General features: G+C 41.1%; 1 protein-coding gene across 1 annotated transcript in view; it reads right to left on the bottom strand.

Moving 5' to 3' along the window:
• The window catches only part of scfd2 (sec1 family domain containing 2), a 101910-nt gene extending 74550 nt beyond the window's left edge, over window positions 1-27360 (bottom strand). Inside the window, exons 1-4 of the mRNA XM_085266441.1 lie at window positions 26414-27360; window positions 24810-24978; window positions 13454-13578; window positions 6209-6384 (exon numbers count right to left, since the gene is read on the bottom strand). Coding sequence (XP_085122567.1) covers window positions 6209-6384; window positions 13454-13578; window positions 24810-24978; window positions 26414-27227 — 1284 coding nt within the window. The 5' untranslated portion in view covers window positions 27228-27360. The remainder of the gene's footprint in view (window positions 1-6208; window positions 6385-13453; window positions 13579-24809; window positions 24979-26413) is intronic.
• Window position 27361: the final 1 nt, after the last annotated feature.

Genomic DNA, 27361 nt, shown 5'->3' with positions numbered 1-27361 from the left:
ACGATGCGGTTCGTTGCTCGGATCCATCTGGGACAGTGGGTCATTGTTGGGCCTCTTGCAAACCCCCGCCATCTTCCCTAATGGTCAGCTTTTTCTATGGTCTTCCCTGTTAACAATCCAAGGATGAATGCTGTGTATTGTGGGATTTTTCCCAGTCTGTGGTGTCTTTTTGGAGCATGCTCAAATGAAGTCTGACGCCAGAAGGCCAAGTCAGCAGACCACACTAACCTGATTCACCACGGATGGAGAGTGTTAGTGGAAGCTTTATGAGCCCCCCCCCCCCCTTACCTTCTGATCATGTTCCCTAGACCACCTCACCTAAACACTGCAAGATGACAGTGCACCTCAGCACAACAAATTTCGGGAATATCAAAAGTGTGCCTAAGTGGAGAGAGCAGTGTAAATGATCTTCAAGAAAGATCAACGATTTCAGCGCGATGAAAGTTTGGTCTGAGCAAGGGTGAGAAAAACGAGTTTCCTTTGGCCAACGCTGTGAAAAACATTCTGCAGAAACCTCAAAACACACACACTCGTGGGGGAAAAAACTCAAGGCCACATGAAAAATCCTCCTGACATGAAGGGCTTTGAGTCTGCAGTTTAACAGGCGCAGTAAACAATAGAAACCAGAACAAAAGATATCCGCAGATGTACATATGTGACAGTGCAACTCTGCCTCGATACAGAGCGAGGGGCGCTTTAAGTAGAAGAGAAAATGTTCAGTATATCAAAACCTTATGAGACCATCTTATTCCCCACCTTTAAATTTTAGAGCGCTGCAGCGTTGTAATTCTACAGCTATTAACATCAAAGCAATAAAATTTCAGTTCAGTGGGCTGAGATATAGATTTAGTAGAAAGACGTAGAGCACTTAAAACGCAGCACATGCAAATGACTATTGAGCTGTGAAGTGAATGCAGCAAGGCCTAATATGAAGCAACTTGATTGAGCCTTCCTGTGTTACTTGATTTTCCAGGGGAGGCACAAACTGAACACAATTATAGCCAGCAGGATGGCGAGGCGATTAAGGATAAGTAATGCAGAAAGCCGGGTGAGTCAAGCACCTATCTGTCTGAAAGAAGAGAGGTAATGATAACAGGAAGTGAGATGAGTTGATTTTGCCCTCTGGCCTACCAACCCATCACCTCTGCTAAAAAGCCCCCCCCTCTATAAACAGACCTCTCTCTGCCTATTAAACAGATAGTACATTAAGGCTGAGCTGTGCAGAACAATGTAAACACAGCCGTCTCAGGATACTGGTGCTGGAAAGGGGGGGGGGGGGGGGGGGTGTTGGCTTGACATGGGGGCTATTCCTGGGTCTTCCTGGGAGTGATCATCATTGCTCTTCCCCCTTACTATAATCCTTTCCAACTAAACACAGGAAGGAAGAGATAGGTAAATAACTTGATCTTCCGATAAACTAATTTCTTTCCCACTCTACATTTTTATAAAGCTTGTTATGCTTGAAAATACAGAGGCGTGGACTTTAGTGGAGTACAGGAGTTCACATGGGCCATGTGAGCTTATGCTGTAGTGAGCCATATGTTTGTGGAACGCATCACAGAGAAACAGTAATACTGCTCAAGACATATTTAAAAGGAAGCCTGATGAAGTTATAGAAAACAATGGGTAAGGAAACAGGAGCTGAGAGACAAAGAGTCCACTTTGTAGAGAAACAGACAGGAGTTGATCCTGAACCTCCTGTGGTTTCTTCTGTGAGCAAATCTGCATTGCTCCAGGGCTAACAAACTCACAGAGAGGATAATACACGGGCTGGATGAGGGAGAATGTGGTACAGAAAGTGGATGGATGGGGAGACGGTCAGTCCAGGTCAGTACAGATGTGAGGCTGTTAAACAGTAGGGAACTAGAGGAGGTCAATGGTGGACATCTCAGGGCAGCACCCCGAAGTCATTCACACCCCTTTGTTACAATCTGGAGGAAAACAGAGAAAACAGCAGGGACACAGTGGTGACAGAACATAAGGGGGAATGTCTGGGATGTGGGGATAGTCTCCATACCCTGGGGAAAGGCCAATTACAGGCTTAAAGCCTCCTGCCTGTCTCTGGCATGCAGCTCAGATAAGATGAAAGTTACTTGGGACCAATATCAACATTTTTCCCCTCTGTCACCATAAGAAATGATGCAATCCAGATGTTGCATATATAACTGCATGAGCATACGTATTGTGGGTGCACTTTCTTACAGCTTTATATAAAAGGAGATGACATGGGTTTTTATTGTCAAACTACTAACATACTGCAGACCTGCAGGTTTGATTCTCTGCAGATCATTGTACATCCAAGAGTGTCAAGGGATAAAGGTTGAGGGTCACGAGTCTTTAGGGCAGAGCCCACTGACACTGTCCTGGGGGTTATTAATGGAGTGTTAGGGTCACCAGGCTCCACCCTGGCTATATAATAATTTATAACACAGACGTCACCAAATGCATAAACAAATAATAATAAAAAAAAAAAAAACTATTCTGGACTTATCTTGATGAATTAACCATGCCTCATGGTGAACTGTAGGTTTTCAGTGTGCTTGCAGAATAATTTGTGGACGATTACGAAAGAGGGTCTCACAGGTTGGGTATTTTTAACTAAATTGTTTCTGTGGAAATATTGCACAAAAGCCCCATTTAAACAGATTTTAGGATAAGACTGATTCAACACTCTGTCAGCTCAAAAGACCCAACTAGGGAGCAGCTGCAATCAAAAAGTAGCCTTTTATGTAATTTTTCCTGAAATTTGCAGGTCAAACTCTCTGTTTAATCTTGATGACAGAAAATAATTACACTTCATCCTGGTGGTTAGCACTGTTGCCTCACAGCTAGAAGGTCCTGAGTTCAATTCCACCATCAGGCCAGGGTCTTTCTGTGTGGAGTTTGCATGTTCTCCCCGTGTTTGCGTGGGTTCTCCCCAGGTACTCCGGCTTCCTCCCACAGTCCAAAGACATGCAGTTAGTGGGGTTAGGTTAATTGGAAACACTAAATTGCCCATAGGTGTGAATGTGGGAGTGAATGTGAGTGCGACTGGTTGTCTCCTGTCTATGTGTTAGCCCTGTGACAGACTGGCGACCTTATGACAGCTGGGATAGGCTCCAGCGCCCCCCACGACCCTGAAAAAGGACAAGTGGAAGCGAATGGATGGATGGATTTTTTTCCAAATGATTTTGATAAAGAAAATGAAGGCTGACATCCCACTGAGGCACATACACTGACACTCACACCTGAGACTGAAGTCAGTATGGTGGGAATGGTGCAACTTGTGAGGGATATCTAGTATTAAGTCGGACCAATTCAGTTCATATTTGTAGTTGCTCAGATCCTGCCAACAAAAACCAACAGATACTTACATTTTCAATCTTATCTGAACTAATGAAATAATGGGGGTTATTTTTTTTTTTTCATATCCTGTACATAGAAGAGGTTTTACAATGTTATCTATCTGCCATAAAGTAATGTTAAGGGTACTGGTTTTGGATTCATAGCTCAGTTTTAGTCATATAAACACCATTTCAGACTACAACACAAACATGCAGCTAAAGCAGAGACAGCGATAAGAACCAGGCAACCAGTTTGAGTTACCCTTGGGAGATGGGGACATACAGCCGAGTGCAGCTTTCTGTCTGAGCAGCGCTGTGACCAGCAATAACTCTGAGTTTGAATGTTTGCAGAGGCATGCCCTGGTAATCCCAGCAGAGTAAAGCAACAGGCCGGGGTGAAAGAGGTTAGCTCCTCTCTATTGCACTGCTGTCATCACTTCCAAGTTCAGTGATGTGACAGACTAATCAACAGTAGGCTGGACAGCACGCTATATAGAGACACTACGTACCTTAATAAAAATCGGTCTTTTAAAAAAATGAACTTGCAAAGTCTACTCTCCGTGGGAGGGATGTACAGTAGAAGTGTGCATGTTTAGTTTGGGAAGGCTGAGGTCCTGGCTGGGATGGTGATGGGAAGGTAAAGCAGTGAGTGTTCCTGGAAGTGGTGAAAGAGTGAGTCTGTTGAGTTTTGCCTTAGCTGCCCCACCCCTTCTAGCTTGCCTAGTACTACACATTCTGTGGACTGGAGAGCCTCCAAGCCTGTTCAATCTGAACCATTCAGATGAAACCCCAGTCTTATGTCAGACAGCCAGGGCCAAGAACAGTGAGGGAGGTATAAGAGCAGGCAGGGTGGCACTGCCAGCCAAGATGATATCTAGCTCACACACACGTAACAACTCTATTAAGGAGGTAATAAATCTGGTGGCAGTATAAATACTAAGTATCACACTAACCACATTTATTTCACAGTCCCACTAACATGCTGACCTCCAAAACCACATCTGTACCCTTTTCTGATTAACCTCCAAGCAGCAAGACCCTCACAAGTACTCAAGCATGACCGGACCAGAACACTATTCTACAGCAGCTCAGGTCACATAGTGGATATTACGCAGCATCTTACACGACGTGTGTTTTTGAACCTTTATTTCACCAGAAATTGATATATTTGAGATATTAGAATCTCTTTTGTGTGCTTCTGTGTTTGTAGCCAACTTTTGGGAAAGGCATGAACTAGGCTAGGCCTTGAACTCATTGGTCCTTTGCCTCAGTTCGGTCACTGCCCATCCAAAGCCCCAGTGAACCACAGAGGTGTTGGCCTGAATGAAGTCACACTGTCCACCAGCAATGGAGCGTCCAGCTCTGGTCGGTCATACCCACAGCAGCCCTCACACACTCAGGCAGAGCAAACACATCCAGACTGCCAGGCAGAGCTGAAAGGCATTTCATCCCGCCATTTTATAGAGTAATTAACTTCTCTCTGACCATGTTGAGCAGAGGGGGAAAAAACGGACTCATACGAAGATTAAATAAACAGAGGGGGCACAGAGGACACACAACTCATTTCCCTTAATTCCTCAATAAAACTCAAGCCAGTTTTGATTGCAAACAACCCTCAAATCGCGCTCAAGGCCTGCTTGTGAGATTTGATTCTTGAAGAATGCAATTTTGAACTTGGGGCAAGTGCCACGTATCCTACACTGTTATTAACATAGTCACCATCAGCTTAATGAGACACAGTCACTTTAATGAAGTTAGTTCTCATAAGATACAACTAAAACTAAAAAAAAGTGTGGTGAGAAATTATCCAGGTATAGCAGACAACCATGGGGCAGTGGATCAAAGTGGGTTCATGAAGTAAATGGATATTGGAACAGTAAGCCCTAAAGTCTTCTTCCTTTATTAAGTAAAACAGGGATGGCCCCAGCTGAGGATGAAGGTTTATGAGGTTGTTTTCAAATTCTAATTTGGCATGGGGCATGGCTAAGAGCTTGTTTTGTTTTTCCGTGCTTTAGTTTAATAAGTTCCTAAATACTCGGCTGTCTTACTGCTTGCTTTACAGCTTCAGGAGTATAGAGCGACTCAATGAAAATACCAAGGTAAGAGAAGCAGGAAATGGCTTTGTATTAGTGAGCTCATAGCTTGGCGCCATTAAGATTGTGTGTTAGAAAGTACAGAACATGTACTAATCACTGCTGTGGAGGTGAATGAGTGATGACTGACTGTGCTCTCATTTTTGATTTATTCGTTATACTCCGCCTCCTTCCCCAGACTTATCCTGCGACCTTTAAAAGCTCAAAGACACATGTACATGTGCCTCCACCATAAAAGACCTCCTGTAGATTCAAAGGCTCTACACGAAATCATGGCAATCTAGCGTTTTCTCCGTGTTTACTTGAACGGAATGTTTTCCCTACAAGCAAAACTGACCTTGTTTATGACAGAGAGGAATCTGTTTTTTCCTGTTGCTGTCAGTTTAACACAACATTCTTGCCACCATCTTGCTAACCACAAACACACACCTACCTCCTGTGCACTGGTAATAACATATTTACTAACAGGAGCGATGTTAATTAAAAATGCTAGCGAATATGCAGTTTTCCAGTTTAGTTAAAACTATCAGTGTCGCTTTATTTCAAGTTATTATCTAACATCGATATGTGTTGTTGAAGTTATTTCAGTCACACTTCTCACACTCTAAAAGAAAACTACTTTCATCTGAAATAGGCTACTGTGTTGCAGTTGAAGAGCTCAAAAATGTGTCAATCTGTCATAGGTGGTATCGCATTTTTAAGATGTTCACATCTCATTTAAAAAGGAAAACATCAAGTTTTCATCGGCTCTAGCACATATGGATAATAAGGCCGTGTAAGATGAGCGCGCACCTGCAGCAGCAGCCTCTCGAAGGCCAGACAGGAATCCCAGCGAGGCAGGCTTGGGTGTCGGAGAGTCTGGGCCGTGGCCAGGCCCAGCTGAAGCACCCCACAGTGACTCTCTAGCGCCCCTCTACTGCTCCGGAACAGCTGGATGTAGGAGCACAGCTGTTCGGGGGTCACACGGCCTGAAAGGAGGGAAGATATCATCTAGCGAGCAATTTGGAGCCGTAAGAAATTAATCAATCAAAATCTGGCAAAGATCGTTGTATACAGTGCAATCAGAAGGTTTACAGACGCCTTGACTTTTCCCACACGTTTTACAGCCTTAGGATGAAATTGTTCAAAATTAATTTCATCCAAACATAATAATGACAAAGTGAAAACAGAATTGTTGAAAGGTTTGCCAATTCATTAAAAAGAAAAATCTGAAATATTACATTGACATAAGTATTCAGAGCGCTTGCTGTATTTGGCTCAGGAGCCTCAGAACATGAAGTTATCAACTTTGATCGAATTCCCTCCTTCCTGATGTTTTAGGTGGAAGGAAGGAGACCTAAACCTGGTGGTTACTCACACTGAGCTACAAAGATTTGGGGTGAAGATGGGAGAAACTTTCGAAAGGGCAACTACCTTTGAAGCACTAAACTTTATGGCAGAGTGGACCCTCTACTCAGTAAAAGATGCGTCAAAGCTGGATTGTATTTTACAATAAAAAGGAATGAAAGGAATCCCACACTCTAAGCAACAAAACTTTGGAGCCCCGTGGTTATCGGTTTTTAGGGCGTAAAAACCCCCCAACATTCCACCATTTATAAAATCTCCTTGTCTTTATCATGAACCTCAAACTGAGACTTTGAATTCTAGCATTAGCCCACTTTCTTCTGGGTCACAACTACTATAAACCTTTCTGATGATGATTGATGATGATGACGATGACGACCATGAATTGGAGACACAATTTGTCATAAAATCATCCAAATCATTAAATACTGAGTCGAACTGAAGTTATGTCAACTAATTCCCATGAAAACATGAATGAAAACTTTAAGTTCTAGTTACTTTTTTTTAAAAATTTAATTACTAAACGTTTTACTTTTATTTTAGTCAAAAGATACATACCAAATGTAACTGAAATACTGGAGTACTGATAAGCTTCAATTTTGAAATTCATCAACTTCTAAAAACTTAAGGCAGTTGGTTACCTTAATTTGTTTAAGTTCTGCTAACTTTTTTGGGTTTACAGTGTACAAACATATTCTATACATACAGCATTTTAAGAATTATATTAAGGGAAAATGATTAGACTATACAGTGGTCCCTCGCTATAACACGGTTCACCTTTCGCGGCCTCGCCGTTTCACTGATTTTTTTTAGTGCAATTTTGTTTTGCGTGCTTTTGTGTGTGTGTGTTTTCATTGTGTTCTGTGTCCTGATCGGCTGTAGACCATTGTCAATCAATCTCTTCTGTGCCATGTCTCCTGTCCAGTACAGAATGCGCTGGCCTTGTCAAATTTACATAAATCTTCGATTGCTAGCGCTGTGACTCTGAAGTTGGTTTCATTCTATAATACTGGAGTTATTTTTCTACGAAGGTTTGAACTTTGAGAGTGTTTAAACAAGAGAGAAAAGTGTGAAAATGTTCATGCCTGTCTGAGAAAAGTGTATAAAGTGTGTAGTGAGAGGTTTTACAGCCTTAAAATATCTATAACAATTGTAAAAAATAATAATTTGCAGATTTCGCCTATTGCGGGTTATTTTTAGAACGTAACTCCCACACGATTAACGAGGGAACACTGCACACACATAGAAGGGAAGAGCCAAAAGCAGAAACAACAATAACCTTTTACCAAGCATAACAGCATTAAAAAAAAAAAAATCAAAAAAAAAAAAATCATACACTTATCTTGGGGCAGAGGGGAATGACTGAGACTAAAGTAGAGCATAACTTTATCTTAACAGGCAAAAACTCCACAGGGTGAGAGAAAGCAAACTGCACGGCTTGCGTGAGTGTTGCCGTGTGACAGTCACAAAGGAATATTCTCTATATGTGCTTGTTCCTGCGTAGAGTTTCTGTGATTGTTGTTAGCCAGTGACTCATAAATGTTGCACTATGTAAGCATGTGTGTAGGTGCTTAAGCATGTCTACATATAGCTGAGGTGCAGCAACACTGACAAGAGGCACTGAACCCGTGTTGAGTATGACTAATAACTGTAAATCAGAAGTTTTCACTGATTATTTATAGAGGTAGCAGAAAGAGTCCAGACTCCTTTTACTGTTTAGGAACCTCTGAATCTCCCCTAACTTCTCCCATTTAAAGAGACAGGAAAAGCAGTGCAAAGGGTGTAAAGTCCAGGGGTGGTATGAAGCGCGGCTTAGAGGTATGAGAGGTTGTGTCAGGGGCTGGGATAGACAAAGGGCACACATTAACTTGCCATAAAGCCTACTTCTTTATGTTGATGTTCTGAACCAGCACCAGATGTGGGAGTATTTCCTGTTGGACTACATGGCCAGTGTTTTCTTTAGTGAGGCAAAACATATGACCAGAAGAGAAACAGACAGGCAGGATACAAACGAAACAGAAATCTAAAAAGACAGAACTAGAAATGCAAAAAGGCACATGTTAAACTGGACGACAAAATGTGTAGCTTTGTACTATTTTCAGGAGGGATACTTGGGAGAGCCACACAAAGCTGCTACCAAAGTTATATTCACAACAGCTAATCAGTAAACACGACAGGAACATATATTTCCATATGTATGTGTTGGGAAACACCTTCTGAAATGAACTGAAGGACTGAGTGCACTGGGTGGCATTTAAAGACAAAACAGAGCAAGCGCCTCCGAAGGCGAATCAAGTTTCTTGTTGAATTTAAAGTATTTTTAAAGAATAAGCTCCAGTCCAGACAGAATACTGAAAAGCTCTTTTGTGAGCATATCCAGCCATAAAAATCCTGGCAGTATAACTAAAGTTCACAAAGCTTCATGTGCCAACCATAATTCAGCACAGAACCAGGGAATAATTTCACCCAGAATGGTATCCTGTAGGCTAAAGGTAATCGGAATTTACAGCTACAGCAGACCAGATGAGAATGAGAAAACGTAAAACATCGGAAAGAAACACGGAGAAAGTACTTTAGCCAAGAAAGCCTCACAAAAGCCTCCACTCCATTACACAATCAAACAGTCCTGGTTCAGCCTTAGCTCTTATCTGTGTCTCTAAACTTCCTTCAAAACAGTGCTATGATTCTTCAGGCATCCTGTTGCCAGATGCAAAATGAATCTGTTTTACGTTTTCTCATTGTCATCTGATCTGTCAGCTGAGCTCTCATTTTAACTACCATAGCTGCAGCAAAACAGAAGAACTGTTTTAAAACGAAATGTTTGCATCTGTAAATTTGAATGCATTTCAAGAACCGTGCATTCCTTTCTGGTGGTGACAAGCGCCAAGTATAGAAATATTTCCATTCAGTCTTCAGTGCATTGGGTGTGCATGGAATAAGAAGCGATTCAAAATAAATATAAATAACATCAGTACTTCAGAATGTCAGTTTTGTTAAGAAGAACCCTACATACATATGAATCAGCAGTACTGCAGTTTCTGTAGCTTTTCCACACAAGATGGTAGGGAAACCTGAACCTTTTGGACATTGCAAGAATCTTCTGGGTGCATTTATTGCAAAGTCAGCCATAAAGCAAATCACATTTTTAATCTCTTGCTATAAACATCTGGATCTTCTGCGCATTTTAGCCTGATGTGCAGAAGTGGCGATTGAGACTTGGCTATGATCAAAGTCTTCAACAATGTAAGAAGGGGCAAGGGCCAACAATGATTTAGTCCGGTTACTGGAAGATGACTTGAGTTCTAGGTGCACAGGGTTACTCAGAGGGTAAGTGATGTCTGATGTCGGAGTGAAGCTGAGTGGTAGCCTGCCTCAGCAGCTGGACAGCCTCATAAGTAATTCTGTGTGGATGAGGACACAGGAAGGCTCAGAGATTTTTATTTATGCACTCCAAGAGGAGGAACATGTTGGAGCCTTTATCTGAGGATGTATGTTAGGGACCCTTTTAAGACTTTACTGTACATTAGAGCAGAGGCTACAAGTGGGCAGCTACACAGTCGCAGCACTTAGTGTCTTCAGTGTCTCTCCAAAAAAAGCTTTTATCTCTGGCTTTTCTTTAGTTCAAACTTAAAGTAAATTTCAAACTGAATCTGTTGGGGTGGGAGACTTCATTCAAATTCAAGAGTGATGTTTGAAGTGCATCACTGGAAATTTTGATTGTATTGTTTCTGTGGTTAACACGACTAATAGGACAAATCTATGTTTACAAATGAAATGATTCTCATTCCTTAAACGTAAACTAGGATGCTTTGAAATTTTAAAAGATCTGAGTGTCATAATATGGCTCAAGGGCCATGACAAATAATGGGAAGAAATCACTTGAAACAAAATCTACCAATTTATTAACTTAATTAAGTAGAAAAGTATAGTACTCAATGAGGGGTCCTAATCAGTGTGTCAGTAGTTGGATGACTGAATGTTAATAAGTATGCATAGTGTTGTGCATTTTAAAAAACCTAAAATGACAAACCCAAAACCAACCATACAAATAACATGGTGCTGGATAAATGGAGAAAAGGGATGCAAGAGCATTTAAAAGCCAGCTTTTAAATGCTCCAGGTAGACTGGCCCTGGCTATCATGAAGCTGCAAGACAACACAGCAGGCTCTGGCTAAGGGACACAAGTTAAACAGTTTGTGTGGATGTGACTGGTAGTAACATAATGCAGACCTGCAAGAGCAGAAAAGAGATGATATACAGAAATTAGAGCGACATTTCCTAGGACGAGTCATTCACAAAGGTCAATGTGCAATCTTGTAATTTTGAAGAAAGAGATTTCTATCTATATTTTGGCTTGTATCTGCCATGGTCCACCTCTTCACAAAATTTCACAAATACATTCAATATAAAATTCAACAATTTTTCATAGAAACAGAAGCAAATACGACTAAAAAAAAAAAAAAGAAGCTACGATCAGGTCTTCATTTCATTTGCTTTAAAAGGTAACGTGCAATTTAAAAGGTTCCTTGTTCTGTGTGTTTAACTCATTTAAAATTCACTTCTTAAGGTAAATTTATGAATTATGCTACGTGAGCTGGTGACACTGTTGGGACAAATCGATCAAATCAATCATAAGCATCTACATTGGTATGGGAACCCTGGTATAAATGCAGAAAAGCAGAAAAATAGACACTGGAGAGAATCCCAAATTTGATTTAACACTTGGCAATTCACCTGCCAAGTGTTAAATAAATCCGACGAACATTTGTTAAACAGACAAAAAAAAAAAAAATTGCTCCTTTATGGTGACAGAGAATCCAATTCAACAAAAACAAAACAAGAAATGAATAGGCCCGCCTTAATTACTAGATAAAATATTACATTTTTCCTCTTACTCACATGTATACATGTGAGTATATAAATTTAGTTTTCAAAAGGGAGAAATTACACTGCTAAACATAAACACATCTTTGCTGTTACAAAAATGTATTTTTCCCCAAATCAACTGTCCGCTTGACTCACGCTCCTCTGTCGTTAAAAGGCCGGACTGTGCCACAGGAAGAAAGGTCCTGTCAACACATCCCATTTACCGCACGGTGTCCGTGCACGCAGCACATACACAGAGGGTATAAACTTGTGACGCACGCATATCCACGCATATATACAAACACAAGCAGATGGATGAGATGAACGCACGTTTATGGAAGATGAAACCGAAGCTGTCCAGCTAATTCCCTGCAAAGAGCAAAAACACCAAAGATAAACACTGGACTCTGCAAAACCACATACTGTACATATCCCTACACAGAGCTAGGGAATTTCATCATTCTATTGTGCTGTGAGAAACCTGACGGGTTATATCAGGCGCTGAGAAATTGATTATTTTCTGTTTCTCACAGGATGATCTTATCCTGCTGAGATGAAAAGAAGCCAAGTTGGGTCAGTCTGTATGTGAAAATTTAGGGCCTGGAATACAGCGATATCCTCTTTTCTCCTCTGATCTGCATAACCCCACCAGAGTGAGAACACTCTTGGGTGCAGGGGGAAAATTTTCCTCTCCTAGCGAGCGAGTGGGCACTGAGAGAGCAGATAGGTATTAATGCTAAGTGTTTTGTGTTACTCGGTTTAGCTTGGTCTCAGGAGCAGAGCATGATGGATTGAAAACTCTGCTGGTGGGCAGGATGGGAACTGTGGGGGGTGCTATGGGAGCTCAGGGGGTTTTGTGAATTCTGGTCCTCTGCCAGCGGGGTATAAAGGTTCAGTGTTAAGGATATTACAGTACCCCCTTCTCTCACTGCTTCTCTCGTTTTCTCTCTCTCAGCAAAAACATTAAGTCAACAGGCTGTCAGTGAACCAGCGGGAGAAGCTTCAGTGCTATACCTTCTTTATACATTTTTCTTTTAGCGTCACTTGATGTTGCGTATTTCTCTCAATAAAATCTAAAAGCCTGCACACATCTGGAATTAAAGGGACTGCCATGTGTGAAAGGAAACAGCCATGTGTAGATTTGGACGCCAGACAGAGTGCCTTGGGTGTGAGCATATGTGTGCGACCTCCAGCATATTACAACCTGCCTGTTACGAGAGACAAGACCTTCTTTACCTCATAGATTATAGGAGCTAAGGGACCACAGTGCCCCTCCCTTTTACACCCCCTTTTTTGCCAGATGCTAACCTGCATATTAGCCATGAACGGGAGTGTGTGCGTATGTGTGTTTGTGGGAGTGTAGTACATCCATTACCTCTTTAAGTCAGAGGGTAGCATAAAGGTGAACGTGCACAAGGACACGCTACACTCGTGCACGTAATGACTTTATTTGTGTGCCTACGCATATTTTTATCCCTCGATTCAGTCCCTTTGCTTCATTAACAAACAACAAAAGTTTTCGAAAGCAGCATGTGTGCAAGCAGCATGTGTGTGTAAGTGTGTGTCACAGAGCCAACATGTGGTTCACATTTCCTTCTGTGGCCACATGGGCAAATACACAGCAAGGCAAAGAAGCTTGATTTCAATAGGAGGTGCTTTTGTAATGTTTTTGAGAGTGCTGAAAAACATGACAGAAGTAGCACATGATTCTCTTTAAGCAAGAAAAATTCTACATACTTTATATGATATGACTGTTCTGTGTTTTGTCTTTAATTAATGTGAAACATGATATGGGCTCTGCTCCTTCCACGGCATAGTGGTTTTTACCCATGCTCATCTTGATTGGCAGATTCTCTTTACTGGCTGCTTCCACTAGTTGCCGGCGGACCTCTATCACCCCCTCTTTGTGTTTACTGGTCAGCATGGCGTCCCACAGAGACCTTGCAGATGACCTGATAGGTAGAGCAATCAAAACAGGTTAAGTTTAGTCATGAGGAAAACATAACACTGCAATAGAAAGTGAACTGTGTTTTTTAGCACTAACAAGCTGAGCAATGGTTACTTTTCTTGCTTGTTTGTTCAGAGTACACAGAACAAGATGAGCATGATTGAGCTCAAGCCTCAGTGATAGAGAGCCTACTGGTTGGGGACTGGTGACTCCCCGATGGGAGCCCTCACAGGAAAAAACTGAAATCAACAGAGGGAACATTAGGAATGTTTTGCATCCACCTTAAAGATCTGTGTGCCAACATTCCTCTGGACTGATAACCACCGTCCTTACAAAAGTAAGTCTGGAGACTGAGACTCGTCTTTGTGCCATCTCAGGCCCTAGTGGGTTTTTTTTTTTTTTTTTTATACACTATTACGAAACACACTCTAATGGGAGACTGGCGGCAAGGCATGCGTTTAAGACCATTACCATCTGCTTGCAAGCAGAAACGCATTCAAATCTTTCCCCAAAATAATCTAAGAGTGTCACTGAGGAGCCTCATCATCATTAAATGAATAGAAAGTGACATTTTTCTTACAAAACAGCCTCTATATAAGAATTTCAGACCATATTTTATGTCTCTGTACAAGTTGGTCTAGTTTCTTTTCTTTTTTCCCCCCTCATGATAAGAAAACTTAAACTTTGCTGGTTGAATAAAAGGACATAAAAAGCTTACATCATTGTCTGTGCTTTTGACAGCTATTCAGACAAGCGGTCATGATCTTCCACATACTCAGGAGTGCCCAGAAACAAAGTAGAGAAAGAGACTACACTGAGAAAATGAACAGAGGACAGAGAGAAGGTAGGAGGGACCTAGTTGACAAATCCACTCTGTTTTTCTTTTCTTTCGTCTTTTTTAAGAACTTTTTTTCTTCGCTCGCCTTTTCTCCTTTCTAACTGCTGCCATGTGTTTAATATCAGATGTAATCTGTTCCAGACCTTGGGCAGGGGCTAGATGGGGAGAAGAGGGGCTCACAAGGGGACAGCCGCCATCTTCACACTAGAACTAGACACAAAGACCAGCAAGTACGACTCAGCCGACGACAAGTGTTAAATACAGAAAGACTGATACAGTAAAAACTTTGGGAAAATAAGGAAAGATGAATCAGATAGAATCATAATAATTACCTGATTTTCTGAATACTTTGCAGATTTTTCTGGTTAATGAAGAGTCATGGCAGAGGCCCATTCCCTGAAAACTCGATGATGCATTAAAACTGCTAAGACTAATCAAATCACGTCCCACATGCTTGTCATGGCTGAAATACCAATATTGTGACTTGACCGGGCCATATGTAAGTAACCACAAGTTTGTTTGAGGGTGTGTGCATGTATATGTCTGTGCGCAACCTTGCACATCTGCATGTGTTCTTGTAAGTTGGAGGGCCTCGGCAGAGTACAAATGAAATATGGTTCTCATTTGGCTTATTGCCCACCCAACCCCCCAAAAACCACAGACGTCCCACTCCCCTGATGCTTTCCTCAGGCCATTTGGTCAGACGAAGGTGGGGGTTTGAGCTAGAATAATCCTCCCGGGGGTGAAGTTTATATTGGCAGGGTGTGAGACAGAATCAGCCAGAAACCTTATTGAGTAACTAGTCTACTATGGAAAGGGGTAGGAGGTGGGGTGCTGGGAAACTGGGGTTCGCGTGTTTGGTCATCTGTTTTTTTTTTTTTTTTCTGAGTGCGAAGTGCAGAGTGAAGGCTCTCTTAGTTGAAAGGCTGCTCACACAGAGACTGAAGGGGGCACTCTTGCACCTGACTTGTGTACATCACGTTGAACGCCCTGTCTAGCTTGCTTGGATATGTTGAGTGGGGGTTTAAAGTGTATGGATGTTTGTACCCAAAGTAAATTCCATTAGTAATGAGTTTTGTAACATTTAAAAATAGCTAAACATCAAATACTTGCTTGAAGAAAAATCTGTGTACTATTTTAAAGAATGGCCATGTAAATGTCTGTTAATGTTCCTCCTACCACATCGAACCCATTAAAGAAAGTGGGGTGGGTGTGCGTGTGGTGGGGGGGGGGGGGGGGGGGGGGGTAACATTCCTGGAAGTATGATGCAGCATAATAGGATAGTTTAAACCATGGTGACTCAGGATTTCATGAGCCCCCCCCAGTTCATTATTTTGCCAAACATGTATGTGCATGTTTGCCACAAAATTCAGTGTTTATGATTCAGAAAGGAGTCATACTACTGATACATGTGACTGATAAAGCCTGAAGGAAAAGTATTAGATGGTCATTTCATTCGCCACCTGGAAACTCCCCCCACATCAAAACCAAAGCACCCTTATTTCCTCACTTACCTTCACTGGTAACAGTTACAGGATTACATGTAGTGAGTATGTAGTGACTTAAAACTAACGACTGACACAATAAACTCATTAGGTACGTTTCTACTGAGATTTTAGCTAAGTGAGCAATGAGATTTTATAATCACAGAATTCTACTGAACTGGACCCCTCAGTAGCCATTAACAGAGTGCAAGTTAGGTCTCCTTCACACAGGCTTAGACCCGTTAGTGTCCATCTGGCAACTACCAAGCATACTGTGAAAAGTGTGTATTCCGGAACTGGTTGTTTTCTGGAGGTTGCTGCAATTACTAGTCTGAAATTGACCACAATGCATTATACATTTCTGCACCAAAATCCTTTCTGGAATTGTTGTGATTGCTAGCAGTTTCCCACAGTCACCCACAGTTTGCATGGAAGTCATCAACTTGACAGCAAATACTTGCAAACTACTTGCCATGTGGTAGAAATGTTTTGCATTTGTATTTTGAAATGCTGGTTGCAGTGGTGAGGCATAATTTTTACTTTGAAAGCAACAGTTTCCACTTCTGACTCCATCTTTCATACAAAATACAGGCAACCAAAGCAATCACAACAAGAGTTCTGGTGCAGCACTATCTTCGAGACTGATTTTAACCAAACACCAGCCAGTAAGCTCTATAGACCACTCATCAACCAGTGGAATATAGATTTTTCTCTAGTTCCCAGAGATTGTCAGGCGGGTCATAGGCCAGTCTCCAGGCTTGTGTGACTGAAGACTAAGGCAACCAAACACCAACTTCCCTTATCAGTCCTAAAGGGTATGCCGATCTTTTATATAAGATCTATGAAACTACTTCATAGAGTACGCTGGCATCTCTGCAAAAAGTGACATTAACAAACTACATTACGCTCTAGTGCAAACCAACATTACTAATCCCAATGTGTTAAAGAGTATTGAAGTTTCACACTCAGCAGACTGCAAACCCAGAGAGTAATCCATTTCCCATCACACCTGATTTAGATGATCTGTGCATTTTCCAGTAGAACTGCACGTAATAGACATGGACTAACAGAATTGTGCAAGGTCATACCCATTCCTTGGTGAGTTAATTTATGGAGTGTGTTTAATGGGGTAAAAAACACTGTTGGTTTTCTGTAAACATCCCCATCTAGCACAGGGCATGACACGAGAGAGAAAGAGGGCGGGGGAGTAAAACCAGACCTGGCCTTGAGTGTCTGTGTGTTCTGGCGAGAGGGACAAATGACCCAGTGAATTTATGGAGAGAAAAAGAGGCAGAGGAGTTTTGCAGGAAGCGGGGAAATGATGGGAGAGGCACACCACAAACAGATAAATAAATAAATAAATAATAATTAAAAAAAAAACAGTAAAATAAAACAAACTGATGCGAATTTGAGGGTCAGTTCTATGTGTCTTAAAACTGCACTTCTTTAATAATGAGTAAAAGGTTTTTCCTTTTACTACAACTAAAACAGTGAAATACGCAATCGTTAAAGGAAAGGAAGCTTAAGAAATTTTGCACAAAAGTCATCTCCCTATAGGTGTTGGCTGCACGTGAAGTCAAATAGAATGAAATGTCCTCAAGTGATGTTGCTTAAATCTGTCCTGATTGGAGCTAAAAACTAAAATGTTAATATAACCTATAGATCCTGGTCCTTGTGTTTACATAAGCCACTGCTAGTCTAAAATTTCTGAATCTGAATTGAATCGGACATTGTGGATAACGTAGGTTCGAGGCTTTGACATAAAATAAAATGCACGGAGTAAAGAAATGTCTGAGTAATTTCATTCATAGAAATAATGTACATTTAATTTAACACGTCAAAGACAACTATAAACTGCTACAGCAAATAAATAATATCAAATGCACCAAAATAATTAGGAAAATGAAATGTGTCAATTCATAAAATGTAAAATAAATGGGCGCTTCTGTGGCAGAGGTGTGGTCCCGGGCTCAGCTTCAGGGGAGGTGTGGTGTAGTGAACACAGGGGGATGCCAGGGAGGTTGGTGGGATGTGGGGGTGATTTTTGGCTAACAAGCTCATAATCATTTTCTGTGATTTGTAATTTGTGAGGCCGGAGAGTAGAGAGTGTGTGTCAGAGGTAGAAATCTGCATGCGTAGGTGGAGAGGCAAAAGTGAAAAAGAAACTATCAGTAGTGTGTCACTGAAATAAAGGAAAATCAACATAGACAGCGTGCCCATTTGTTGTCCGTTTCACACCGTTTTATTTACTTTTGTACTGATACTTCTATTTATCTACTTTCACGTGTAATTTTTATTTGTATTTATGATTTCATTCATTTTTCGTGGTTAGTTTCCATATTTACATCTCTATTTGCCATTGCTGCTTCCTCCATTTATTTCCCCAAACTTATTTTCTTTTTGTATGCATTTCTTTTGCAAGAAGCGAAATGCATTTATCGTATTACTTATGAATTAATTATTTAATGATGCTACAAAAGCCAAATAGAGTGGCTGTGAATTCTCATGTGGCAGTTTGAGCTTTCCATTTAACAAAAAATAAAAAAATAAATAAATAATCACATTAACATTAAAACATCCATAAAAGATGTCGATTAAATCTTTATGCCTAAGTGAAAGAAAGTCAAGTCTTCTGAACAGGGTTATAGTAAAGACATGTTAAAAAGTTTCTTTTTTGCAGCACTGGCAGAATGGTAAAATGTGGGAGAAGGTTAAAAATCAAAGGATCTTGATGGGGGGAAATGGAAATGCAGGAGTCTTCCTCTCCTCCTCTGTCTTGGCTACATTCACATTTCAAATAAAAGCCAGCAGTAGGGGCTCTTTGAAGGAATGGGCCTGGAGGAAGTAAAGTACCATTTTAGGGAGATGTTTTATCAACTCAGTTAACAAATACACACAAAGTTTCCTGAACAGCTCTTGTGTTCTGCAGCGTAAATTAAACCACAGAGTAGAAGACAGCATACAGGACTGAAAAGGTTATGTTATCTCAGTCTTGATGGGAACACAGAGTACATGTTGTTCAGGTGCACGTAATCTATTTGATTGGTGTACTCTGAGTTTCAGCTTGAGATACCTTCTACAGAAGAGTAAGCAGAATTAGGGAGTGAATGAAACAGAAACAACTTAAGAGGAGAACCACAAGACACATCAGCTTACTCCATCCTTAAATGTATTATTATGGCTAAAACTTTGCATCTTAGACACTGATATAAACTTTATTTTCCAAATCTGCTTTATCTGTCATTAACCTTTAGGAAAAGTGAAAGTGAATAAAATCAGATTGAAAACTGGCTCAATTTTATTAAAGGATAATAAATTATTTTCACAATTTAATGCAATAATCAAAAGATACAAAGCAAAACTGGTTCTCACTTTGGATCGACTATTATTTTTAAGAAATGAAAAAGTCATTTTCCCTTTTTGTGTCTTTTCCTTTGGGCACACTTTCTGTATACGAAACATTTATCATTAGTTGTAAAATCAGCCAACACTGAAACCAGTTACTATAAATGTTCATTCAAATACAAAGGCAAAAACCTCACATTTGACCAGAAGCCACATCCTATGCAGCATAGTTCAACTATGCTTGAACCTTCTTCTTGTGTGTCTACTTTATGCAGGACTGTATAGGAACTCATACTATACTGTTGGCAAGGAACAGAATGGTTGCTAAGCTTATAAATCACTGAAAGACTCATTCAGCTGTTCATGCCACTATTCACTGTCTAAGTATAGAATAACAAAACAATCTCTAACCTTTAAGGAGAAACCGTAGAAGAAACGTGGTGACTTTTCATACTCTACTCTTATTCTTGGTAGAGTAAAAACAGGCTTGGCTATCCTCAACTGCCTGTCATTTGCTTTATCCTCTCCACCCTTTACTATCTAGGCTGTTTTTGTTACTTTTCTCATACTGTTCGAAATCAGTGTTCATGGCTTTTATTCATGCTCATATTTCCCAGCTGGGACAGAAATAGGTGTTTTCCCTCTTTTCTGGTGGTATGCATGAGGGATCTGCAGGCCAGATTTGTGGAGATGGCAGCCATGTAGTGTTTTCTCATGGCAGGGTGCGGTCAGTAACACTGCTTGGCTCAATCTCTACAGCTCCCAAGGCAGGCCCAGTTCACCTTGGCCACCCATACTTGCTTCTGCCCACACTCCCGCCACAGCATCAAGGTCCAAGGCGGCCAGATGACGGGGGTGCAGGGTTCAGTCTGAGACTGAGGAAAACTCTGTGCCTTCTGCCAATGGGGTTCAAATGTCCTACTCAGGATCAAAAGGGCTGTGAATCCAAGCACAGCAAATTATACAGACGGGACTCGAACGTACTTGACCACAAACACACACACACACACACGCGCATATAAAACAACACTTTGACTGCCACTTTCACTCATCATCTTTCTATATACACGAAGTGGCGCACCCTGGTGCCGTTTAATGGCTGAAAAAAAGGACAGTAGTAGCATAGAAATAGCAAATATACAAAAACACTGCACGAAGAGCCTAGGTTTGCATGTGCACTCACCCACATGCTGTATGCTTTCTTTCTGGCATGATTACTACAACCACAGAGTCAGGCTGTAGGATATGGAAATTCACACCAGGTTATGAAAGACAATACTAGAGTAATTGCACAGTAAGTGTGGGGTCTTGCCTGTAGAGCTAGAATCAACAGCCACCCACAGAATGTTTAAGACATAGTAATCTATAAAAATATCCTGGAATTACAGAGGGAAATATCATACAAAAGGTCTAAATTAAATCCACACCTAATATTTAAAGGGTTGAGATGGCATACATAACAAAACCAATAAAAACACTCTGTTACCCACGCTAAAAATAGCTAAAAAACATCATGGGTAAATAAACATCCAGTAGGAGGGAAGAACAGTAGACCTCTAAAAACATGCATTTAAGGAACTCTGTCTTGAACATATTAGAATGATTGACATAAACACTTCCTGCAGCGAGCTGTGCACTTGAGGCCAGTTAAAGAAAGTGGGAATTCTAGGCATCTCCCTTGCTCTGCTTCAGCAGCATTTCAATCTCCTACATAGAGCTGGGCGATAGAACGATAACGATATGTATCGCGATATAACTTTTACTCGATAGAGAAATTAAGCTATCGCGATAGACCTCGCCGCTCTTGTCCTCTTAAAAAAAAAAAAAAAAAAAAAAAAAAAAAAAAGGTCAGCCAATCCAAATTAAGCAGCGCAGAGCCGAACCAATCACAGCCGCAGCGTCACGTCGCGTGACTTGTTACGTACAGCACAAGTGCCAAGCCGCACGTGTGTTTGTTTGGGAAACAGCCAGCGGGTAATGGAGCCAGCGACTAGAAAAATCAACCGAGCGCGACCGAAGAGAAAACAGATGATGGTTCCAATGCCGAAGAGATTGTCGAACGGAAGAGCCATAGAAGTTCCGTAGTGTGAAGGTATTTCGGCTATTTCAAGTCTGACAAAAACAGAGTAGCGTGCACTGTAAATTGTGCCGAAAGCAAGTCTGGAAATACAATAAACTGGTGCATGCGTCACACTGTGCGCCACGTTATTGTTTCGGTGAAATGAATTTCTACAATACTGTTACTGTTAATTCTACTCTCTGCAGTGTTTAAATGCTTACATATACACACAGTTACTGTCCCTCCACACATACGACTCGGTTCTGCTTCTATGCCCCAGCTTTGTTTACTTTTTCCCACCGAGGCTTCTAGACTTCTGATTGGCCAACATTTCTGCACGGTTAGGAATCTAGCGCCACCTGCTGCTTTGGCATGTTCATAGCAGCGTTTTCCTTCATTTCTGCCTTTATGTGTGGACGGGATTATTTTTTAAAACGAAAACGGAAAATCTCCGTTTTCAAAAATACCCGTGTACGTGTGGACGTAGCCTCAGTCTCTGACTGGAAGCGCTAATTCGTCATTCGGCTTTTGTCAGACTAAAGTAACTGTTAAAACTGTTTGAAAAGCTAAGCTATACAACAAGGAGAGATTGAGAATTTCCTTTTAGTTCTCAGTTTATTTGATATTGACAAAGGTTAGTCAGTTTTGTCTGTTCTTCTGTAAAACAAACTAAGATTTATTTTTAGAATTAATATTTTGTTTCTAAGTGGAATTGACAATTTAGTAGTCTGTTTCGTTTGTTCTATTTTGAAACTTAAACGCTTTAGCGGCTGCCTTTTGTGTAGTTTGCAATATTTGCCTTTATTTATCTGAAAAAGTCTCATGTTCCTTAAGTACATCTACCCTGTTGAACTTATTATGGGAAATAAATATTTAAATAAAAACAAGCTGCTGATTATTTCACATTTTACTTGTGAGCAACGGCACATTTAAATCTTACAAATATAGTTATTTGGCTTATATCGTGATAGATATCGTTATCGCCTGAAATGAAAAAAACATATCGTGATATGAAAAAATCTCATATCGCCCAGCTCTACTCCTACACATCTGTGATAAGGCTCAGCTGGATCATCTGCTTAGAGATAGTGTAGGGAATAACTCTCCTGCTGATCCAACTGGCTCTGATCACAGATATTCTCCACCGAGACTGTCGTCGTTTACTTATTACTTTCAGCAATACTTATCTGCATTCTTTTTAAAAAAAAAATCTGAGCTCTTGGCAGAGCTTGTTCACAATATCTGAATGGATCATCTAAATGTTTTAAGATCTGGTGTTAGGCTGGGAGTCTGGTCATATTTGGTGAAAAGCTCAGGAACAGTGATTGTGGTTGGTACCTTCGTTTCTGTTATCAGTTTTCCTTGGGGTGGCCCATTTATACCATCATAAAATTAACAATGAGAGGGCAACCTTGTTGATGCTGTACTTGTAATTATCCAGATTTAATTCTGATGTGCAGCTATTCAGAGCAACTACAGTAATTTGTGGGTATACCGTAGTTATTTGGTAGATAGGAATCCAAACTTGAACTGTACATCCAACCACATGTTGGGGTAACCCTGCCTAGATGTCCTTAAATAATTACAAGGGGAACACCAACTAGAAAAACGGGTTCTCTTACAAGAGAATCTTTACCATAGCTCAAAACATTCAGTATGTGTGAGTCCATTCATGAAATCACCGCAGTCAGACATGCTGCATGACAGCTCAGTCCACTAAACTCTTCTTCTCAGTCAAAGTCTTTTCCTCCAGCAACCACATAAAGGGGCAAATCCAGAATGGAACACTTGATGTAGGACTAATCCTTGCCATGGATAACAGCACCACCGCAGGCGCCTAGCATGTGCATCTGCAGAGCTAAGACCAGAGGCAGGTTTCACTCAACTACTGGCACTAATGTTGATCATGTGCTACTTAGGCCACTTGATGGAGTGGGTAGCTCTGGCTGGTAAGTGTGCATTTGTCCATAAGTATGCCTGGCTTGGGGAGAAATCTATTTTTAGGTTGTGTTAAAGGATGCCTTTTTACTCATTGCCAATTTATAGAAGACAGTAATATAAAAAGAGACAACAATATAATTGTGTAAAGTCTCCAATTAATCTAGCCAGCATGTCTAAACTGCGGTAGGAAGCTGGAGCACCAAGAGGAAAACCACATTAGGACAGCAAGATCATGGAAACTGGAAACACAGAAAGGCCCTAAATGGTGTAGAGTTCAAATCCAAACATAGCTGTTACTCTATTTCAATTTAACTTACTTGTGTGATATCAGCCTTATTTATTTTCTTTAAAAAATGCTCTCTTAAATGAATAGTCATGCTTTCACTGTAAGAAACAGGGTCCGTTCTTTAAACAAAAGTACATTTTTTCCATAACATATAAAATTAGGAAAGGAAAGCTGGCTTTATGAGGCAAGAGAGCTGACCTGTCTAAACTCTGTTTAGACAAAATGATTTTATCCATCCAATCATCTTCTTTCTTTTCTTTTTTTTTTTAACCACTTATCAGTGTCTGGGTTGTAGGACTAGCAAATTCCCTCTCCCTGGCCACCAAGGTGTTCCAAAGCCAGCGGACAGACTTAATCTAGCATGTCATGAGCCTGCACTGGGATCTCATCCCAGTTTGACATGCCTGAAACGCATCACCTAGAAGGCATTCTGGTTATATCCCCAAACAACCTCAGTGGAACAACCTCTACATAAAAAGGATGTAGCAGCACTACTGTCAACCTCTCCTCAATGACTGAGCTCCTCACCCTACTACCGAGGTTGAGCACACACAGACATCAGAGGAAGCACATTTCTGCCACTTCTATCTGCCTCCTTATTTCTTTGGTCACTATACCACTGCATGTAGAGAAACCAGTAAATGGACAGCTTTACCTTTGTGTACCAGTTTATTGATTTGGACTGGCACAGCCACAGCAGCTGTAAGTCTCCAACTCCACTTGCGAACAAAAACTTTAGATACTTAAACTCATTAACTCGGGGCAGCAACTCATTGCCAGCAAAGATTGAATAAACCGTCTTACGCCAGAGAACCGTGGACTCGGAATTTAAAGTGCAAACACATTGTATGAAATGCCAAAATAAAATATTTCAGATCTTCACTTGAGAAATATTGTTGCAGGTAGGTTATGGCTATACACGGCAATACTGCACAAATACTGACATTTATTGTTTTAACAATTGGCTGAAATTAGGTGAAATGATTGATCAAATGGTTATAATAAATCAGACAGCAAAAACAATATCAAAGTGCTACGTATGTCTTCAATATGTACTAAGATGTATATAAGTGCTATGTGGTACTTCTGCAAGTATTGTAAATAATGGGGTCAGAGTAGCCCTGTGGCAAAAACTAACACCCCAAGCTGGTCATTGCTGTAGCAACACTTGGATGTTGCCTTTATGATGTGACGAGCTATTTCCAAGTCACCCTTATTAGATTCTACATGACGGGGAATGTGGTGAATGCTCTAAATTAATAGAAAAATTAAATACACTCACTGAATCTGTGCAAGACAGCCAGGGGCCAGGATATTCTTGGAGTGAGGGGTTTTATGCAGACTTGTGAGCTCCAGCATGTCCACCTGCACGTCTGTCACATGACCCGGTAAGAGTTTTAGCATAGTCAAAACTTTCTCTACTAGGTTGTCACCATGATGACCAACAGCCCCTGTAAATGAATAAATTTGGGATTTAAAACAAGAACAAATATGTGTTGAGTATGTAGCAGCAGTCATTGGTAACGCAACAAAAATATGTGCCTTCTATACCAGATAAAAGGTAAGCAATTAATTTTCCCAAGGAGCCACAAAGAAAACTGGGACTGTTGTGGAAGGCCACATCAATAAGCTGAACATTCCCTGGCTGCTTGGGTTACTTGGTGTAATAGGTAGCTCTGGCTGGTGAGTGTACTGTTGTACATATGTATGTTGGTCTTGGGGAGAAAAGTATGGAAAAATATATGTGCATCAGAGGACAACTTGATATAAATATTCGTTGGGAGGTGGCTAAGGTAATATCTGCAGTGCTCTGCAATAACTAATCTCATCGTGGGTGGTATTTAATTTTAATGATTGCCAAATTACAGAAGACAGGAATGTAAAAAGAGGCAACAATATAAATGTGTACTCAGAAAGACAGAAAGATCATAGAAACTCGACACAGAAAGTTCCTAATTGGTGGGGATGCTCAAACCAAAGCATCTGTTATTCTTCTTTAATTTCAATTTATCTATAGGATATCAACCTAATTTGTGAGGAATTTTTTTTCTTTTTACATTTTCTCTTTTACATGACGAATCATATGCTTTCACAGAAGAAAGAGGCTGCTGCCAGTAAACAAAAGTATATCCACCAATCAGGCATAACATTATGACCACCTGTCTAATATTGTGTTGGTTCCCCTTTTCTTGCCAAAATGGCCCTGACCCATCAAGGCATGGTCTGCACTAGACCCCTGAAGTTGTGCTGTGGTATCTGGCACAAAGATATTAGCAACAGACAGTTTAAATTCTGTAAGTTTTGAGGTGGGCCTACATAAATCAAACTAGTTTGTTCAGCAGATCCAACAGATGTTTTAGTGGACTGAGCTCTGGGGAAGCCAAGTCAACATCTCAAACCTGTTGTTGTGCTCCTCAAACCATTCCTAAACCAGTTTTGCTTTGTGGCAGGGCTCAATATCCTGCTGAAAGAGTCCACAGCCATGATAGAATACAGTTTCCTTGAAAGGATGTACATGGTCTGCAACAATGCTTATAAGTGGTGCACATCAAACTAACATCTAAATGGACGGCAGGACCCAAGGTTTCCCAGCCGGTAAAGCATCACATTGCCTCCATTGGCTTTCCTTATTCCCAATGTGCATTCTGGTTCCATGTGTCCTCCAGCTAAATGACCCCCACACACCAAGCCAGGCAAGTGAAGGTAAAGGTGATTCATTAGACCCATCTAAACTTTCTTTAGATGAAACCCTCTTGGGAAAATGAACTGCTTATCTTTGTGCTAGACATTTACTTGACTCTTACCACTCTCATTGTTATGATTCTGGTGTGATTGGGCTTATGCAGCATGCAGAAAGGTCAAACACAACATGGTCACAAATATTACCTGTAAGATCCATCGTTCGGTCTACAAAGATGATCGATGCTTTATTAGGGGCTGTCTTCCTTCGGTTTTTTGCTTGAGGAAGATTGGCGAGTTCCCCTGCTATGATGCGGCTCATTGGACCCAGAGCAAAACTCTCCTCTCTCGTACCTGTAGCCTCAAACATTGAATTTAACGCTGAAGCTAAGGATTTGACTTCAATTTGCAGTTCAGCAGGGAGACAGTGCATGTCTATATCATTCAGGCTTGCAAATCTTCTCTTCTCTGGTCGTTTTTCATTGATGGCCTCCAGGTCTGGCGAGAGAAGAGGGAACAGGTGCGCAAACGGGGGTGCAACTATCAACTGCTGTGACACAGGGGCGAAGACAACTGGAACATGCATGACCTCCGCCGTGTAGTTCATATTTCCCATCCACTCGCATAATTTCTCTTCAAACTGCTCAAACACAGGGCTTCCTTCCATTTCTGTCGTAACTTTGTTGACGAGCAGGTGCACGGAGTGAGCAACGGTGGTAAAGACAACGCAGTACTGAAAGTGACTGAGGGATATGATGTCTTTAATAATGTCAACTGTCCTCCCTTTCAACAGTGTGCTGACAACAAACACGGCTTTAGGCTCATTGACACCGCACGCTTCGAAACTCGAAAACTGCTTTAAATTCCTGGCTCCAGCTTCCAATAACGTGGCAGCTCCTCCACTCCAGTGGAGAGCCTCTGCACATTTGTCATCCATGAAAACAACAGATTTCTTTACCTTCGACAGCACCTTCTCCCACATCAAGAGGGGGAATCGCGTAAACTCCTCAGTCGCCAACATTTTCCTAGTTACGTGTATCAGCTAAATTCACCGAAATCAAAGACACATCAGCAATTTCAGCTTAAGTAGCTCGAACAAAACAAACACACGTCTCTTAAAGGTGACGTGGCGCTAACCCGTCGCTTCATTAAAAC

The sequence above is a fragment of the Mchenga conophoros genome, linkage group LG23, assembly GCF_057382185.1.
Source record: "Mchenga conophoros isolate Kocher_MC1m ecotype Shallow Benthic linkage group LG23, M_conophoros_male_GT1.1, whole genome shotgun sequence".
In the NCBI taxonomy this organism is placed as follows: domain Eukaryota; kingdom Metazoa; phylum Chordata; class Actinopteri; order Cichliformes; family Cichlidae; genus Mchenga; species Mchenga conophoros.
This window is presented reverse-complemented; position numbering and strand designations above follow the sequence as displayed.